The 20,839-nt window shown below is 38.9% G+C and overlaps 1 protein-coding gene across 2 annotated transcripts; it reads right to left on the bottom strand.

Moving 5' to 3' along the window:
* Window positions 3,793–18,854, bottom strand: SRGN (serglycin). 2 transcript variants are annotated; one of them, XM_005699128.3, is made up of 3 exons: window positions 18,687–18,854; window positions 9,231–9,378; window positions 3,793–4,682 (listed from the first exon to the last, which is right to left on the bottom strand). In XM_005699128.3, exons 1-3 carry the CDS (start codon window positions 18,757–18,759, stop codon window positions 4,454–4,456), a joined length of 450 nt encoding a protein of 149 aa, XP_005699185.1. In that variant the 5' UTR covers window positions 18,760–18,854; the 3' UTR covers window positions 3,793–4,453. The 2 variants fall into 2 exon arrangements, with proteins under 2 accessions (XP_005699185.1, XP_005699186.1); XM_005699129.3 differs by having other exon boundaries at window positions 9,246–9,378; window positions 18,687–18,848.

Below are 20,839 nucleotides of genomic sequence, written 5' to 3' on the forward strand. Positions count from 1 at the left end.
GCCAAGCGGCACTATAGATAGATAGGGAAGCCCCTGAAGATCTGGCCCATCTCCCAGGGTCTCATTACTCACCAGATAAACAGCATTGTAAAAAGATTAATGTGAAACCAGAGCTGCGTTTTTGCTCTCAAACTGATCAGTTTGTGGCCCTGAATTATAAACAGGAACCCCCAAACTCAATTTGTAGTCTTGCCCATTGCCCAGGATCTTTTCCCAACTGGGACTCTAGATTGCTCTTACTTAGGACTTCCCAGTGCTATTTCAACCTGGATGTTAGTCGGCCCAATTTGGTGATATATGTACTGTTACTCTCCTCTGCTGTTTGTGTTTATCTTTGGTTTTCATGATCATATGTTGAAAATAAGTTAGATAATTCACTATTAAATATTGAAATTTGCACCTGTGTCTGATTCATGTCAATGTATGGCAATAACCACCACAATGTTGTAATTATCCTCCAATTAAAATAATTAAAAAAATTAAAAAGATGTTAATTTTTTTAATATTAAAATTGTTTATTTCTGTAAAATGAGTGATTTCTTTTGTTAATGAATCCTTCAAACCTGAAAGTTAAAACTTTCAGCAAAACACGAGGCCCTAAACTCCACAAGGACAGAAGCTCCTTTATTTGGGAACTCATCTTGGGTATCTCTTCATCTAGCTTGAGTTATATGCTTTTATAATAAACTGGTGATCAAGTAAGTAAAATGTTTCTCCAAGTTTTGTAAGTTGCTTTAGCAAATTAGCTGAACCGGAGGAGGGGACCATTGGAAGCTCCAATTTATACCCAATCAGAGGCATAGGAAACAACCTAGGCATCTGAGGTGAAGAGAAGTCTTATGGGACTGAGCCTTTACCCTGTGGAATCTGATGCTGACTCCAGGTAGACAGTGTCAGAATTGAGTTGAATTATAAGAAACCTAGATGATGTCAGAAACTTGCTTGTTGGTGTGGGGAAATTCCTCCCTACTACCCCACTACTCTACCCCTACTGCAATGGAATTGGGTGCAGACCGTTACCAACTATCTTACCTCTGAAGATGCCGCTCCATTACTTTGCCCATCAGGCTTCCCTGCTTTCCAGTCTGACCTTGCTCACATGGTAATTATACCATCTGGCTTCCGATGGCTGAACGGCTTCAGCTGGCCTCTATTATTTTGGGATGCCCATCATTCCCACTGCTATTAGTGAGCCCAGTTCTGTAACAACATTCTACCATCAACTCTGCCCTGTAAGGGGAGAGCTACCACTGATAGTTCAGAGATGCTATCTCTCTTGCCAGCATATTCTTCATTGCTTTGACTTTCCTGCAGAACCAAGCCATTTGGTAGGTTTTTAGAGCTTACACAATCTGCCCATTCTAGCACGCTCACTTCCTTAAACTTTTTGACCCCTTTTCCACTGTCTGCCATAGTAGTTCTAGCATTTCTACTTAAGAGAAGCTTTTACTTTCTCCAGGCTTCTAAGGGCCATTCTAGAGTATGTCAACACTTTCTCCCAGGGTTCTTACCAGGATGACAACACCTGTTTCCCGGATGAGTACTCCTGTTGCAAGAAAGGGGACCCTTTCAGGGCCTGAGAGTAGGCTCTTGTCTAACACTCAGAAATGAATTGTCTGAGGAGAACACATACTGACAAAGTGAGAGACTTTATTGGCAAGGGACACCTGGGCAGAGAACAGCAGGATAAGGGAACCTAGAACTGTTCTGCCATGTGGCTCACATTCTCAGGTTTCATAGTAATGGAGTAAATTTCTGAGTTGTCTCTGGCCAATCATTCTGACTCAGGGTCCTTTCTGGTGCGGCACACATTACTCAGCCAAGATGGATTCTAGTGAGAAAGATCCTGGGAGGTTGGTAAGACATATTGACTTGTGTTTCCTCTCCCTTTTGACCTTTCCCAAATCCTTCCAGTTGGTGGTAGCTTATCAGTTCCACGTTCCTTGCTTGGACCTTCTGTTGTTAACCACCTGTAACTCATACCAGTTAACTGTTGTTAACCACCTGTAACTCGTACGAGTGGTTACTGAGTTGGTTGAACAGGGTAGGGCAGTTTTGGTCAGTGATTCCACTAACGCTTCTGTATTGGTGAACATTTCCTTATCCAACTCTATGATTTGTCTCCATCCCTTGATCTAGCACTCTTGGAGTTAAGTTGGGCTTCCCTAGTTGCTCAGAGGTAAAAAGTTCGCCTGCCAATGCAGTTCAATCCTTGGGCTGGGAAGATCCCTTGAGAAGGAAATGGCAACCCACTCCAGTATTCTTGCCTGGGAAATCCCACTGACAGAGAAGCCTGATGGGCTATAGTCTATGGGATCACAAAATAGTTGAACATGACTTAGCGACCAATCAACAATAGAGTTAAGTCTCATAGACACTCTCTTGGCTTCTGAGGTGCATAACAACTAAGTTCTGCCGAACCTTCACCTTTCCTCCGTACCAGGCCCAACACTCTCCTGTTGGTTTATATTGTAACTTTAGTTATGGATCTGTTGGCTAGGCAGGGGGGTGGGGCAGACCTTGAGGGAGAGTGCGTATGGTCTTAAAGGGCAGAGGCCTCTTAACCATCTTCAAGCCAGAGGAAAGCATTAATTTTCAAGGAGTGAGCCTATTCTATAAAACCAAAGGGTTTGAAGAAGCTTAGGGGTTCAAATTCTGAATGTATCAACCCAGATACATTTATACCCAGATGTCCTCATATCTGAGGTCCTGTACTTTCCAAATCAGGGTCCTGATGTTGTATAACAGACTTGGTTAGATTGGCACCTTAACATTCTTGAACTCTGCTATTCTGATTGTACCCTGGGCCTGGGCCTCAACTTTTCCAGCCCTCCCACTGCAGAAGAGAGTTTCTTAATATGCTGCTGAGGAGACCTATTGGTTTTCACAGTTAGTCTTCAATTAATCATCCTTGATCTTTCATTAGTTACCTCCAGCAAGAGCTATCTAATGCCATCGTCTTTATAATTACTGCTTCTCCATATTCTCAGATGTTTCATATACTGCACCCTGGTTCACTTCCTTCCACTGGTACACCATCCCAGTTCATCATCAGTGCAAGTTTGAATAATTGCAATGCTCTCTTGTGTGTTTTCTGCATTTACAGCCAAGACAGTAGGTGATCCAGCTCCAAAATCTCATTTTAGCAACTGCTTTCTCCCCGTCCTAGCACCAACTTTTGCAGGTTGGAATCTCCATGGAAGAAACATTGATATGAAAACTAGTGTGCACAAAGTTTCTAAGGGAGCTCTCTCAGGGGGGATGCAAGGAAGCAAGACTAAGTTAAAGAAGAAACTGAGCTACAAAGCAGTCCCAACAAAGCCTCAGCCAAATCCTCAGGGAATTCTGAGTCTGTGATTTCCCTGCCAAGTTGTTCCAAGTTCAGGGGAGGAATCTGGTATCCATATGCCCACCTGGACCAGGCATTGGGTGAAGGCTGCTGTGGGAAGCAGTGTGGCCTTAGACAAGGTGCATCTCTTCCACAGAGGTTAATTTCAATAAGGTATCAGTTCTGAAGAGGGGATCTAGATAATGCAGGATCCATGAGAGACTTTTCAAAACTAGGGGGAACAGGGATGGGTACAGTATAGCCTTCAAGAAGAGGAAGTGTTTGGACAAGAATAACCCTCTTTCTGTATAGTGATTGTTTTCTTCATCTGCTAGTTGATAGGATTTGATTATAGCTATAAAATTTGGTCTCACTGTAAAGTAACTTTACACTTGATGAGAATCTAGAAACATTTAAACAAAAATAATCCTTTCATGAACAAAAGAGAGCCCAGACAGCGTAACTCTTTGATAATACTTCTGCTTTAATAGACTGTTTGCAAATACATAGATATCCAGGAGGAAAGGTAACACAGCATGAAGTACAGAGAGAACAACTGTGCTTTAATTTAGGCACTAAGTTTCTAAATGTGGCAGCAATCACACTTCTAAGCGAACAATGTCCACTAGCTCGCAAACACATTTGATGCTGGTTTTAGAACAGTTAACTTCATACTGTAAAACATGGTACATACCTCCTCTATACATTCATGGTATGTTGCATCTGTGTTTTGTCACAAAAAAGAGGCATGTCTAGATTTCATAATCAGAGTCAGCTTCATGAAGACTTAGATATGAAATAGTGCCTCTCAATTTGTTTCTCAAACTAAATTTTTTAAAAACAGTATAATTTATTCTTTAAAGCAATTTTATAGATATGGAGAGTCTAGCTAACTTCATAGTGATATAGTTGAATATGATACATAAGAAATGCCGGTATTTTCCAGGACAGCAGGATAGATAAAGGAGGCTTTAAGAATCCATGAGAAAAAAAGATGATAAAACTTAAACTTCCTTTTCAGATGTTTTAAATTTTCTAAAAAGCTTTTTGTCCTCAAATTAATTACATTGTATTTAATTACAAATTAAATACATTGCCTGGTGTGAAGATGGGAAACTCTCTCTTTTATATAGTAAAATCTTCTGGTCTGTCCTGCCCCAAGTCCTGGTTGTATGAGGGCACATTTCCCTTCTTAGATCTAAAGTTGTAATAAAAAGCATCATTTTCTTCTACTGGTTGGTATTCCTGTTCTATTTCATTTAGGAAGCCATTTCCAGATCCTGCTCCAGAACCTGATCCTGAGACGTCCTCAGAAAGAGGGAAGACTTCATTCAAATTCTTGGAATTCTCCAGTCTGAAGTAAGACAGAAAAAAGGGCGAAAAAAACCATTAAAGTTTGAGACATAAAAAGATAATCATGAAACATTTTTTAAGGTAAGAAAGTAAATGTAGTAAATTAGAAGTTAAAAGTTTCTAGTTATTTAGTGCTTTGAAACAAAAAAATAAGTCAGCCTTTCCACATGTTTGCATATACTTAGTGTAACTAACTCATTGCCTTTTTCAGTTCCACATCTGCTCATTGCAGATGGATATAAAATGCTATCATTAACATGGCAATCCTATATTTGGAATTTCTTTTTTTTTTTTAAACAAAAGTTCCCATTTCTACACTTTCTCCCACTCAATAGATAGATGATATTTTTCCTAATTTAAAATTTCTACAAAACTTCTAATAACGTCACAGTACTTCAACAAAGCTCACTCTTAGGTAATTCTTTGTAACAAGTCAAGAATTATATATACCAACATGTTAGCATTTCAGTTTGTATGTGCTCAGTTGCTTAGTCATGTCCAACTCCTTGTGACTCTGTGGACTGTAGTCCACCAGGCTCCTCTGTTCATGGGGATTCTCCAGGCAAGAATACTGGAGTGGGTTGCCATGCCCTCCCTCAGGGGATCTTCCCAACCTAGGGATCAAACCCAGGTCTCCTGCACTGCAGGTGGATTCTCTACAGACTGAGCCACCAGGGAATCCCAGTTTAAATGTTTACAAAGCTTTAAATTCCCTCAGAATTTTTGCCAGTGTGGAGGAAAATAAAAAAGAACTTTAATTGGGAATTCCCTGGTGGTCCAGTGGTTTCACTGCTGAGAGCTCAGGTTTGATATCTGGTCGGGTAACTTGGGTCCCACATGCCAAGCAGCCAAAAAATAAAAGAAAAAGAAAAAGAAAAAAAGTAAGTGCTTCCACCAAGCACTCTGAGTAGAAGGTAGAACCAGAAGGGGTTGAGGAGAGGAGAGGGGTGACAGTAAGCAGAGAAAAGGACAACAGCTGGAGAGGAAGCAGAATCAAAGAGATTTTACCTAAAAGTAGGTGATACTAGAGAATGTCTGCAGACTAATGCTGGCTTCAGAGGGTGGACTGCAGAATTAAAGTCCTGGAGAAGGTGCATGAAATAAGATACCCAGCACAAGGAAGGTGGCCTTGGAAGCTGCCACAGTTAGAGTCCAACCCCGAAACTTAATCTAAATATTTAAGACAGGGAATTGCTGACACATGAGATGGAAAAGAAGGAAAGCCAAATAGGGAACATTGAGGAACTCCAGAGATGAGCAACAGCAAGAAAACACTTCTCTCCCTGGGCTAGAAGGACAGTAGAGGAAGTGGTACTACCTAAGCCCAGGGACCAAGAGCACTGGTGGAAGCTGAAGTCATGTATGAGATATTAGCCTTGCCAGAGGTGCCACCAAGGCAGGAATGAGAAGAAACATACTTCTCTCTCCCTGCCACCCATGCTGAGCAGTCTCCCTTCCAGGCATCCCATTGGCCAAACTCAGCCACAGATCCAGGAGTGTGAGAAATGCAGATCACAAGGATCAGCCCTCATCCCTCCACCCAATACAGAGCAGGGATGGGGAAGGAGAAGAAATGCATCTGATTGACACAGAAGGAGAGGCTGTGCATCCATAGTGACAGGAGTTTCAGACCAGGAAGGAAAGTTACTGGCTGAGAAAAGGGAAGATTATACAGATGTTTTAAAAAACTATTTAAAGGTTATGTTCTATTTATAGCTATTATAAAACATTGACCATATTCCCTGTTGTATGTAATACATCTTTGTAGATTGTTTTATTCATAGTATTTTGTACCTCTTAATCCCTTGCCCCTATCTTGCCCCTCCCCACTTTCCTCTCCCCATTGGTAACCACTGGTTTGTGCTCTATATCTGTGTACCTCTTTTTTGTTATATTCATGAATTTGTTTTATTTTTTTAGATTCCACATATAAGTAATATACAGTATTTGTCTTTCTCTGGCTTATTTCACTAAGCATAATACCCTCCAAGTCCATGCATGTTGTTACAAATGGGAAAAATCTCTTGGATTTTTATGGCTGAGTAGTATTCCAATGTGTATGTCCGTGTGTGTGTGTGTGTGTGTGTGTGTGTGTGTGTATCACATCTTCTTCATCCATTCATCTTGTTGATGGGCACTTAGGTTGCTTCCGCATCTTGGCTATCATAAATAATGCTGCTGTGAACATTGGGGTACATATATCTTTTCAAATTAGTGTTTTCATTTCCTTTGGATAAATATCTAAGAATGCAATTGCAGGATTATATGGTGACTCCATTTCTAGTTTTCTGAGTTTTCTACAGTGACTGCACCAATTTATATTCCCACTAACAATGTATAGGAGTTCTGTTTTCCTACATCCTCACCAACATTTGTTAATTGTGGTCTTTCCGATGACAGCCATTCTGACAGGTGTGAGGTGATTTTTTCGTGGGTTTTAGTTGCATTTCTCTGGTGATTAGTGATGTTGAGCATCTTTTCATGTTCATGTTGCCCATTCTTCTTTGGGAAAATGTCTATTCAGATCTTCTGCCCATTTTTCAGGTCGTTTGCTTTATGATGTTGAGTCATGTGAGTTTTTATATATTTTAGATATTAACCCCTTATCAGTCGTATCGCTTGTAAATATTTTCTTCCATTTCAGTAGGTCATCTTTTTGTTTTGTCAATGGTTTCCTTTGCTGTGCAAAACCTTTTATGTTTAGTTAGGTCCCATTTGCTTACTTTTGCTTTTGTTTCCTTTGCCATAAGACACAGATCCAAAAAAATATTGCTACAATTTATGTCAAAGAGTATGGAAGATTATGGAGATTTGAGGAGGGAAGAAATAGTATAAAATAGCTGTTTTGGAGGATTTAGGTTATTCCTCTAATATTTTAGATTAAATGAATTAGTATTGAAATCCATGACTTAAAATAATGGAGGAAGTTGTAACATCAGGTTCAACCTCTGTGCCGGAGAATTAAAACAGAAGCACAGCGTTGCAGAGTTGTATTTTGAGGATGGTGATGATATAATTTCAGTGATGAAGGGGGTTGCCAGTATCCCCAAAGTGATAACAGGCTTACCTGGTTTGGGCACAATGACTTATGCGGCTTTCAGAAGGGTGATTTTCTTTTATTATTTTTTTCTTTAATTTAGAGCTCAGATCAAGTGTAGAAATCTTTATAGTTATAAAGGTCTGTAGTAAAACCTTTTCGTCATTGCTCAGAACTGATCAGCCTTTTATACACACACACCTGCAGCCAGTTCTCACTCACTCACCTGTAAGTCCTCAGTTATCCATTGTTACTTTTACACACATGCACGCCTTATTTTAAATTATTCTTTGCTTCTCAGAACTACAGAGATCATACATCAGGTAGACTAGGAGACCTTCAGATGCTCAGATTTGGCTATTTTCATCATTGATCCACTTCATTTTTTAGAAAAGATTTCTTTATTGGCCGTGCTGGGTCTTTGTTGCTGTGAGTGGGCTTTCTCTAGTGGCAGTGAGCAGAAAACTACTCTCTCGGGCTATTCTCTAGTTGCAGTGTGCAGGCTTCTCACTTCAGTGGCTTCTCTTATTGCAAAGCACAGGCTCTAGAGCACACGGGCTCAGTAGTTGTGGCTGACGGGCTTAGTTGCTCTGCAGCATGTGGGATCTCAGTTCCTGGACTAGGGATTGAACCCATGTCCCCTGCATTGGCAGGAGGATTTTTACTGGGCCACCAGGGAAGTCCCAGGAGAGTGATTTTCTATTTAAGCCTGAATATTAAAACTTTTATGATAATCCTTTTCATAATATATCTTTGCCACATGTAACTGATATTCAGTAAAATAATGGGCTCTAATACAATTCAATTTTTTGTTACTTACGAATTCCTATCGGATCCTTTTGGCAAGTATAAGGCAGGTTTTATTTGATCAAGAAGAGGTATGGCTTTCTTTTTTATGAGTCACAGCCACTTATTGTTCCTTCCCCTAATTTCTTTTTTTTTTTTATCACTACTGTCTAAACAGAACATTTTTATTACCCCTCAAAAATTATTTTCTGTGGGTTTTGCCTATTTTTGTACACTTCATATAGATGGAATCATATAATATGTGGCTTTTTTATGTCTGGTTTCCTTTACTTTGCATAATGCTTTCCAGATTCAGCCATGTGGCAGCATTTATCAGTACTTCTTTCTTATGGTCAAATAATATTACACTTTATGTACATGTCACATTTTGTTTATGCATTCAGGTGATAGACTCCTACTGGATTTTAATATATAATGTGCTCTATTTACATTAATAAAATAATGTTCAATTATTTTCAATACCTATTGGTGAAAGTATTCAATTTTTGTTTCTGCCACCAGAAAAAGACCTTGCGAAAGTGTGAGTCATGTATTCTTGTGCATCTCATATACCAGTAAATACACTACAGTTTTACCCTGCACTATGCAGTGAAAAGTGAACTGTGGAAGCAAGAGCCTAAAGAAAACACTCTGGGCAACCCTTCTGCCTCCATGCCAAGATCTCAACAGAGGCTGACAAAAGTAAAATCAAGAAAGTCCACTTACAAGAAACTGTCAGACCTTAGAGGTGGGATTCTGCTGGATTCATCTGGAAGTATATCAAACACTCTTCCCTTTTCTTCAATGCAGTTTCCAGAATTACTGTCAGGATTGCAGCGTACCCACTGGTATCTGGCTCTCTGCACAGGAGAACCTGCCCAAACAAGGAAACCTCATGATCAATAAGCATCTCTTACACAGCTTCTAATCACTCTTCCCCTAAGAAATTTTTAGTTAAATAGATTTTAAATTTGGTAGGTAAGGTGTGGACAGGTTTTATGACCATTAATATAACAGGAGCACCCACTGTTTCCCAGCCCTTTATACATAGTTTATCCTTCTCACACTACACCTGTGCAAAGTAGCCTAGAGTTTAACGTTAGAATAGGCTTTGGCAGTTAGCTGCCTCTGTTACTGGTGACTTGTGAAACCTTCACTTCCCCAAGTACCCAACAGAAAACTCAGGAACTAAGAGTGTCTCTTTTTCATAAGCTGGTCACAAAAATTAAGTGAGAAAATGCATGTAAAGATCTTAACATAGTGCCAGGCACACAGTAAATAAACACCTAATAATATTAACTATTACTGTCTCTGTACTATTATTTCCATTTTATACAAAGGAAAACTGAGGCTGCACAGGTACTAAGCACCCAGAATCCAACCTTCTATCTGACCCCGAAGTCTGCCTTTTCTGATAGACATGAGTCAAATTATGTTCAGAAAGGTTAAGAAATGTACTAAATAGTCCTGAGATATTACAGAATCCTAGTTCTTTGGGGCCATGTGGTATTCTTGAGAATGAAAAGCAGATTAAAAACTTAACCTCTTTCTTTGGCCTAACATCTAGTCAGAGATTTCAAAAGTCAAGGCTCTTCTGTTCACCAAAGATGGGCTTTCACAGCCTCTTTTAATTTCTACATAAAAGGCTCCATATCCTGTGTTAGGAGGTTATATAGGAGATTGCTTATTAATTTACAAAATAAATTTCATTCCTCAGTTTAGCAAGGATGGAGCCCTGGTGGTGAGAAATATTTCACTACCCTGCCAAAGGATCATCTCCTCCCCACCTCAAGTACATTTGATTCACGCAAGTACAGCTAATCGTCACCTAACATGAAGGAGCACATCTAAAACTCCTGAAAAGCAGAAAAGGAGATTTTGTTAGGGGCACCACAGACTAAAGCTCCCTTGTCCTGGCCAAGCACAATCATAACCATTTGCTCGAGTCATCTATCATACAGTAGGAGGTCCTAGTAAAGAATGCAGACTAACAAGCTACCACCTGGAAGCATTTAGGAAAGGTCAAAAGGAAAGAGGAGATGAGAGTCCATATGTCCTACAAACCTCCCAGAATCCTCCTCACCAGAATCCGTCTTAGCTGAGTGATGTGCATGCTACCAGGAAGGACCCTGAGTCAGAATAACTAGCCAGAGAGAACCTGAAAACTAACCCCATTACCAAAAAACCTGAGACTGCAAATTCCATGGAAGAGCAGTTCTCCTGGGTGCCCTACCCTGCTGCTCTCTGCCCGGGGGTCCCGTCCCAATAAAGTCTCTTGCTTTCTCAGTACATGTGTCTTCTTGGACAATTTATTTCTGAGTGTTAGACAAGAATCCACTCTCAGGCCATGGAAGGGGTCCCCCTTCCTGCAAGAGTTTTAAAGCCCAGTACATTATTGTTCTGTACAGATTGAGATGCAACTGATAACATATATTTAAGAAAACAAAATAAAATGAAGAACAGTGTTGTGGATAATCACTGCAATATTTTTTTGCAGTACCAAAGACTATAAAATCAGATGTTAATGAATTAAGATGCAGCATACAATACTATGCAGCTATTAAAAAAATGTGGCAATTCTCTGGGTACTGATATATAATAATCTCCAAGTGTGTGTGTATACATAGTACATATATGTATATGTATGTATATGTGTGTGTGTGTGTATACATATATATTTTTTTTTTTTTGGGCCATGCTATGTGACTTGCAAGAATTTAGTTCCCCGAACAGAGATTTGAACATGTCCTCAGTAATTAAAGCATGGAGTCTTAACTACTGGACTTCGAGGGCATTCCCTCCAAGGTTAAAAAAAGTAAAGAACACTATGCATTGTGTGTTACCATTTGTGTGTGTTGTGGTTTTTTGGAATTTATTTACATACAAGCTTACATGCACAGAACACCTCTGAAAAGACAGACAACAAACTGATCCTCTTGGTGGAGAGAACTGGTGGCTAGAAGAGAGTGGAAGGAAGAACACTGACTTTTTACTGCATATCCTTTTGAACTTTTAGATTCTTGAGTTATACTATGCATTATCTTTCAAAATTAATTATTTTTATTTTTAATAGCTTTATTAAGGTGGATTTGACATTCAATAAGCTGTGCATATTTAAAGTGTACAATTTAATGTTTCAACAAGTGGATACAGCATGGAACCATCACCGCAATCAAGGGTATGAACATATCCAACATCCCCCAGAGTTTCCTTGTGCCCCTCTGTGACCCTGCCCTTCTCCCTCCCTTCTCCTGACTCCCTCAAGCCCCCTTCAATCATCAGTCTGCTTTCTGTGATTATAAATTAGTTTGCATTTTCTAGATTTTATGTAAATGGACTCATACAGCTACTTGTCAAAAGTTTTCTGACTTTAACTCTGGGTCTACAGGGCTCTCTACCTTTTATAGTACTCTCTCCTAAAAGTGGAGAGATTAGTTAGGTACTCCTTAAAACTGAAAAATGTAGCAAACAAAGAAAAAAAATTATTCCTAATCTCATTAGCCAAACCCCTAGAGACTATAAATTTTAGAGTTTTCTTTCCTTCTGGGTATCACTATTTCTCAGAGAATATGCACAAGTTGTTTCCCTTCTCAGCTATCAGAGGTTGAAAAGTGGAGCCTCTACCAAGGTCAAATTCACTTTATATCTCAATGGGATGGCCAAGGACTTTGCTCCTAAAAGACTGCAGACCCACAGAATTTTGCAAAATGTTCTCTTTCCTTATGAACCTCTATTATGTCTATTTATACTCAACTTTGTCCTAGTTAATATTTCTGATTAATTTCATAAATACAGCTTTGTTAGGTTTCATTAAGATATACATATATATGAAGGGGAATATATAAATAATTCATGATGCTATTCACCCTAGTATTATTTAAAATAGGAAAACAGTAAATAACTAATCAAAACAAGAGAAAACACTGAGATTAACTCTGAGGCATTACTATGAGAGAATATTAACCAAATGGAAAAAAAGTAGTAGCTATGGAAAAGACTATATAGCATCATAGGAAAATTTATATTAAAAAATGAGTTAAAAATAGCAGAATGCCATTCTATGCATATTAGTTATTAATGTAACTACATATACAGATATGGGGGATGGGAGGAAATACACAGAAATAGCTATAGTGGTAGGCTCTGGTGATTTTTTTTTCTCACTTTGTTTTCTAAATTACTGTAATAAACAATATTCTTTTAAAATATAAACAAAGCAAAAACTCTAATGTAGAAAGTAAATGTTCTCCCATTGTTTTTCTTCTTTCTGTCTTGCTTTCATTTTTTTCTTTTTTTTTAGAACTACTACTCTGTCATACTCTTCCCCATAGTTCCTGAATATAGCTTACAAATTTCTGGTCTGGGACACTAGTCATCCAGAATGGGTTAGCTTTGTCATCGCTTAGAGGCTGAAGGTAAGGTTGCCAGATGAAATCAAATGGCTGACCCTTACTAACTATATAACTATAACCTCCCTGGACCTCAGTTTCCTCATCCATAAAATGGGGACAGTAATAGATCTCATAATAAGATACAAATATTAGGTTCTTAGAATAGTACCTAGCGCCATTGTCAGAGCTCTTTAAATGCTAGTTTCTGTGATGAAGAGGATGACAATGACCTATTGACCTATCTCTGATAGAGATAAACCAAATTTAAATTCCTGTCCCACCACTGAGCACCTTTCTAATTCTCAATTTCTCATCTTTAAAATAGGAATAATAGTCTCCCAAAGAGTCCCTGGTAGCTCAGCTGGTAAATAATCCACCTGCAGTGCAGGAGACTCAAGTTTGATTCCTGGTTCGGAAGATCCCCTGGAGAAGGGAAAGGCTACCCACTCCAGTATTCTGGCCTGGAGAATTCCATGGACTGACTATAGTTTATGGGGTCGCAAAAAGTTGGACAGGAATGAGCAGCTTTCACTTTCAAAGAGTTCCAGTTTAAACAAGATAGAAGTATGTGACACGTCTATCACAAGCCTTTGTGTGCAGTAGGTATTGAATACATTTTAGCTCTTTCTCCCTCTCTGATTCTTTCTTGAAGAACTTGGCCATCTAATGAATTGCTGCTTAGAAGCTTCATCATGTGCAATCGGGTGAAAATTCAACATGTCCTCCAGCAGAGGGCAATGTCTTCACACCCTATGCCATCTTGACGAGCGCAGTCCAATAGAAACAAGAGGAACCATCCGAACATGCATGAAATTTTCAATATTAGGACAGTCATATTTTAAAAAGTAAAAAAAGAAATGTGACCTTAGTTTTAAAACATTTTACTTAAACCAATATATCCAATAAACAATGTAAGTTATTAATGGATATTTTACACTTTTTTTCACACTAGGATTTTAAATCTGGTGTGCGTTTTGCACTTACACCAGGTCTGTTTGGACTTGCCACATTTCACACATTTCAAGTGCTTAGTAGCCACAAGAGGCTGCTGGCCACCGTTTTGGATAGAGCAGGTCTAGACATTCTCCTCTACTGCCATTGATGACTGAGTATCAAACCGAGAAAGTGCTTACATAGACAGGAAGTTAAACAGAAAAGTAAAACTAATAGTTTATGAAGAAGAATCCAAGTGAAAGATTGTATCTTTTCACTAGCATAAAAAAACACAACTTTCATAAATTAGAAAACTAAAATACAAATTCTTTCTAGAGTTTGGCATCTCAGCTTTCAAAATTTATAACGAGTTTCTCTTTTTGAGAGAGAGAGAGCATGTGAAAATTCTCTTTAAGGCAAGACATTTCTTTCCAACATCAGCACATGGGATCTTAGTTCCTTGATCAAACCCATGTCCCCTGCGCTGGAAGTGTGGAGTCTTAACCGCTGGACTGCCAGGGAAGTCCCCAAGAGGGATTTCCTTTTTTGGGTAATGAAAATGTTCTAAAATTGACTATGGTGATGGTTGCACATATCTGTGAATACACTAAAAAACCATTGATGTACACTTTAAATGGGTGAATTGTATGGTATATGAACTCTATCTCAATAAAGATGTTCCAAAATTTATAAGAAATCAAAAGTAGAAGTCCATCTTCCCCAAAAAAATGTTTATCTAATTTGAGATTGGGGCTTCCCTGGTGGTTCAGCAGTAAAGAATTCTACAATGCAGGAGACATGGGTTTGATCCCTGGGTCAGAAAGATCCTCTGGAGAAGGAAATGACTACCCACTCCAGTATTCTTGCCTGGGAAATCCTATGGACAGAGGAGCCTGGCAGACTACAGTCCATGGGGTCGCAAAGGATCAGACACAGCTTAGCGACTAAACAACAACAACTTGAGACTGATGATTTTACTTCATTTATTTTAATTTAAAAAAGTTTTATTGGTATTTAACATATTTAACCCGGCACACAATTCACTCTTCTAATGTGTAAATTTCAGTGTTTTTTGTTTTTTAGCATGTTTATAGGTATGTGCACAAATTTAAAACAATTTTATCATCACAGAGAAATCCTCTGTCCTTTAGCTATTCAACTCTTATCCCAAAGTAACCAGTAATCAATCTACTTTATGTCTCTGTTTTTTTTACCAAATTGGACATTTTATATAAATAAAATAATATGAGGTGGGTTTCTTTCTTAAGTATAACTGACCTATAACACTATATTTGTTTCAGATGCATAACATAGTGATCTTCCATTATTATACATTACAAAATGATTAACATAGACTGGGGATCTTAAATCTGCTTTAAAATAAAGAATGTGGTTACAGATACAAAGTTCCTGATATACTTATTCAAGAGTGTTGGCAGGATGTGAAAATTCAACAGTTCCAGCCCTGCAATGTGTGGGAGTATCTTGATTCTCTTTTGCTTGAGAGAAGTGTCTTGTGATTACCATAATTAAAAAAATAAGAGGAAACATGCCCATGGACAGAAAAATGATCTTCCTAAGAGATCCCACTTACAGGTCTCCTGGTTAATTCTGTAGTGGATTCAAGGAAGAAGAATGTTTTTTTTTAGAATCACTTCCTGTCCTTTCTCTCTGTGTCTCTGTCTTTGTCTCTCTTTCATACATACACAGTCTACTAGTTCTACTTCAGCAAAACCCTTTCTATGAATAAATATTACCATTTATAAAAACAAACCTCTGACACTGGGCAAATAACTTACCCCAGTAATTCTCTCTGTATCTTTTTAAATTGTAGTATCAATATTTCCCCAACGTCATCACAGTTTACTAATTTCCTATTCTTAATGGAGATTTGCTGTGGGTTTCTTAGAAAAACTTTAAAATTGCCATGTTAGGGGAGAAAAAAGACCATTTTCATTCATTGTTTAGTGGCATCCAAATAGACATCACTATCTAAGTTGGAGCTGCTTCCTACTGGCCAATCAATTGCACAAGATTCCTCACCCTTGTGTGGTTTGACGAGCTATAAAAAGTTCCAAGTTTACTTTCAATTTCTCCCTCTCTGTCCCTCAACTCAGAGGCTTTAGTAATAAGAGCTGTAGACAAAGCAAGGTTGTTTTAAATAAAGACAATCTCTACTCCACCTAGAAAACAGCTAAATTACAGTAGAAAGTTAATTTGACCTTGAAATCAGGTGACCAGCTCTGCCATTAATTAGTTGTAATGGGCCTAGGGCAAGTCTCATGCATTTTCTGAAAGAGGTTGATGTAAAGAGGAAATGAGATAATGAATGTAAGATCCAGTTTTCTTCTCTATAAATTGGTATTAATTCCTCCTCACAGGGAATGTGATGACCATTTACCTGAGAGTGGATGCTAAATCACTTTACAATTGAACAGCAGTGAACACTGGAGGAATCAATATTATTATTGTGATCTCAGAGGCAGAGTAGAGTGGACATAGGGTCTGGCAATGACCCCCCGGCTACACCTGCTGATGGATTTTCCATTTTCCTTCTTTATGGGCATCTTTGAAAAAGAGAGTTAATAAAAGAATTTGAGATTCACAGCCCTCATCAGTAATCTCCTGAAGCTCTACATTAAATTGATTAGCTATCTGTCCTCTCCAGGGTCTCCCACATCTTGCCAAACTTCCGTCTCTTTTGCAACTGGTAGATAGGCTTTTATAGCATGTTTTTATTTCAGCTTCACTTATAGTCACTGATGTGGGCTGAATTGTGTCACTCCAACTCAATGTATTGAAGTGCTGACCCCTAGTACCTCAGAATAGGACTGTATTTGGAGATAGGGACTTAAAAGAGATAGTTGAGATATAACGAGTTTACATGGATGAACCCTAATCCAGTATGGCTGTTGTCCTTATAAGAAGAGGAAACCAGGAACACACAAAGGACCATGTGGAGACAGAGATAAGATGGCTATCTACAAGCTGAGGAGAAAAGCTGCAGGATGAAACTAACCCAGCCAACACCTTGATCTTGGACTTCTAGTCTCCAGAACTGTAAGGAAATAAATTCCTGTTGTTTAAGCCACCCAGCCTGTGGTACTTTGTTATGGCAGCCCTAGCAAATTTATACAGTAATCTGAGATGTTTCGTTTCAGTAAAAGCAAGCCAAAAGCCTAGTGGAATTGATCATTCAGTTAAATCAATGGATTAAGGAAAAAAATTATTTTTAAGTGGGGAAAGAGTGCCACAGAATCATATCTGGCATCACATAGAATATTATGAAATAGAGACCTCTTTGCAGCCTTGAGTTGATGTCACACACGCGCGTGCACACACACACACAGAGCCAGCGGGTGGGCGTCTATTTCCCTTCTTATTCAAATGTGGGCACAAACCCTTAATTCCAATACCAACTGCACTTCTCCTTTGGAAACTCCCTAGTGTTTCAGTCTATTCATTCTCTTATTTTTGGTTCCCTTCCCAACACGGAGCAAAATGTACCCAGTGATGACATAAATACTAGTGCTTTACACAATTTTATAACGGTTTCTTCACTACTTTCTGGAAAATACCTATTATATAAAGAACACTTTTGTTTTAATTTTAGTTTTCCCTATTGAATCTTAGTGGGAAATGTGACATTTCTGGGAGATTTTGAAGATGTAAAGATTCACTGAGCTCTGGTCAGAGTAGACCCAACACCAACAGGTCCCTCAGGTCTGTTCTACAAACATGGACTTGACTGCCTGGATCTTATCAGAACACATTAGGGAATTATTTCATTGGCTGAAGGTTTTCCTTGAAAGATTGGAGTAAAGCCTGTTCCTTACAATCAACAATGTTTTATCCTTTAAAAAAATAAATAGATTAATGGAAAGGTTTCATCAACATCATTCGCTGGTTTTTCTTTAATAACAAGAAGAAAGTGATTTTTATAAATTTCCAATATATAATGAATGTATCTGAGGTTATGTATACAATTTCATTTCCACCAGAAGTAAAAACAAGACAACTAGAAGTCACTTCGAAGAAACGTATCTAGATGTGTGCATCGCTATGACTCAATATTTCCTTTACGATTTGGAGGAACTTAGTGTTTTTCTACTATAAATTCTCCCTTCTACTTATCAGGCCATGACTATAATCCCTTATTTACCAAAGGAGAAGAAACTGTGTTTTTCTTACAAACTGATCATTTTCATTTTCTTAGTCATTAAAGGTTTTAAGTTGTTTCATTCTGACTAAAACAATCCTAAATGATAGACCTAACAAGAATTTTCCAAATATGCTGTTTCTCTGAGCAATGACACAATTACTAAAATTCTTTGGCCTTTCTTTAAAATCTGAGCGGGTATTCATTAGCTGTGTCTAAACATAATTGAATTTTCACTAAGAAGCAGGTTTTTAAAAGGAGAGAAAATACAAGCAAATTTACTCTGATTTTAAAAATAGCATTTCCCAGTGTCAAAATAATTATAACATCACTAATTATTAAAACTTGGGATAGATGTGGGCACTTAGAGGTAAACCATTTTCTCTATTCCTTTCTTGAGGCTTTAGAAATTTGTAAGCCATTTTCACCTGACAATAAAATAATACATTTCAATCATTTTAAGAACTTACAAGGCCATAGCTGCCTCAGAGTTTAACTTTTTTTTTTTTTTTTGGTACCAAACTTAACCAACTTCACTCTAAAGAGTTCAGCTACCCCAAATTCTCTCTCTTTTTTTTTTTTTCTTGGCCTACTTTCCCATAATATACTATATTCTATACCTTAGATTGAATATAATCATTTGTGTGGACCCTGGGGCATACAAGAAGATTATAAGGTGACAAGATTAGTGGGTCTTACCTTGAACTGAAGATGAAATCAGGATGAAGGCAAGAGCCAGAGCAAGCCTAGTGCACTGGAGGAGCACCTGCATGGTGACCAATTTGCTTCAGCTCCACCAGCCGTGCACCAACCTCACAACAGGGAAGTGTAGCCGGGTGCTCTCTGTCCCTTTTAGAAAAGGTTCCAAAACCTCAAACCCTGCCCAGAACACACGTCACAGTTTCCTGAACAAATAGAAAGAGATCCACATCAACCCCAGAAAGATTTCGAAAAAAAAAAAGAAAAAAGGCAGCAAAAGAACTATTCATACCATTATGAAACTGCAGTGAACTCTCCCCAGGTCTGCTTTCTCAAAAGTTTTGTTGTTTGCCACTTGCCTGTTAGAAATTGTTTCCCACTGACACAGTAGAATCAGCATTCAGGACACTTTGTTTTTTCTTTCTTCAGGTAACAATCTAAACACAAGTTTGCTAGCCAACCACACAGCTGATGAGATAAGGGAGTTGGATGCTGCCTTTTCATCACTGAGGCCCTTCAATGTAAAATATTCTTGATTTTATTTTTCATCAGGAGTAGCATAACTCACAGAGCCAAGCATAACAAGTGAAACTTCAAAGCTGAGTTCTAATCCACAAGAAAGGGTTGTTGGATTTCAGATAACTGGTTTCTTTTTATCAGATTCAGTTTCTCTCACTGGACCACCAGCCTTTCGCTCTGCCTCAAGAATCTAGTGAGGATTTTTGGTTATGAAGAACTGGGTAAAACACGAAAATGATCTTGCTGTCCTCTCCTCTTTCACACCGAGCATTTCCTATGATTTGATTCCATTTATAGTCTGGTGTGGTTTTTTTTTTCCTCCTGGTAAAAATTTTCAACTTGACTTTCAGGTGCTCTGGCTTTGAATAAGCCAGAAATCAGAAACAAGGGGAGGTTGTCCTGTCAGTGGGCTGCTGGACCTCAGAAAACACAAAACAAAGTAAAAGAATAGCATCTCCCCCGTATCCTGGGGATCATATGCTGACTGAAGCCTGAGGAACATGAAGTACAGGCTCCATAATAAAGTCACATAATAAACACAACAGTTCATCACACACTCTTGCCCTTGAAACACACACTGTCCATCCCAGCATGTCTAACCCTGCAATGCCCACTTTCCATTTTCATCCTCCCTCTGGCCTGTCCTTTGACAGGAGGGAGGAGTTTCCCTTCCCTTGTTCTTGGCTTCCTGCTGATTCCTTTACCATTTCCTGCCAAGGACGGGCCTCAGACTAATCGCTGAGCAGCTGTGGTGCAAGTCCACAAATGCTGCAAAGCATGCACATTTTGACCCTCCTCAGAACTATCTGGAAATGTGTCCAGGGACGACTCCAAGTGCAGTAATCAACCCCCAGACGCTCAAATCCAGGGGGTTCCCCTCCATGGAATACTAGTTTCAGATTGAAATAATAACCCTCATCTTTGGCCCCTTTTAATTTTATCCCCCAATTTAAAACCCTGGCATCAAAACAATAATCCCTGTCAATAGCTTAAATAAGTCCGCTTTCAGTAAGTTCTCAGATCTGATTAGAGCTTGTGCTTTAAAATGGTAATTTTGGAGCCTTTTTCCACTTGAGTATTTTTTTTTTATTCTCTAGGTTTTAGTGCAGAGAAGGCAATGGCAACCCACTCCAGTACTCTTGCCTTGAAAATCCCATGGACGGAGGAGCCTGGTAGGCTGCGGTCCATGGGGTCTCTTAAGAGTTGGACACGACTGAACGACTTCACTTTCACTTTTCACTTTCGTGCACTGGAGAAGGAAATGGCAACCCACTCCAGTGTTCTTGCCTGGAGAATCCCAAGGAGCCTGGTGGGCTGCCGTCTATGGGGTCGCACAGAGTCGGACACCACTGAAGTGACTTAGCAGCAGCAGCAGCAGGTTTTAGTGATTTTTTTTTTTAAGTATTCACAATACTCATTAGCATTTGCTCTGTTTCTGCGACACTGACAACCAAGTTTCTTTTTCCAAATAGTCTTCCTCCGGCTTCATTTCCCTAGTCCTCTTCAAGCTATGCAGAACAGGACATATGGCTGCAGAAGCCGCAAGTCCTGGGTCTGAGCTCACTGACCAGAGGAGAGATGCTGGGCCACGTGCTCCTTGCATGCCCATCATTCTAGTTCTAAGGATGGTGTGG

The sequence above is a fragment of the Capra hircus genome, chromosome 28 (assembly GCF_001704415.2).
Source record: "Capra hircus breed San Clemente chromosome 28, ASM170441v1, whole genome shotgun sequence".
Lineage (NCBI taxonomy): Eukaryota > Metazoa > Chordata > Mammalia > Artiodactyla > Bovidae > Capra > Capra hircus.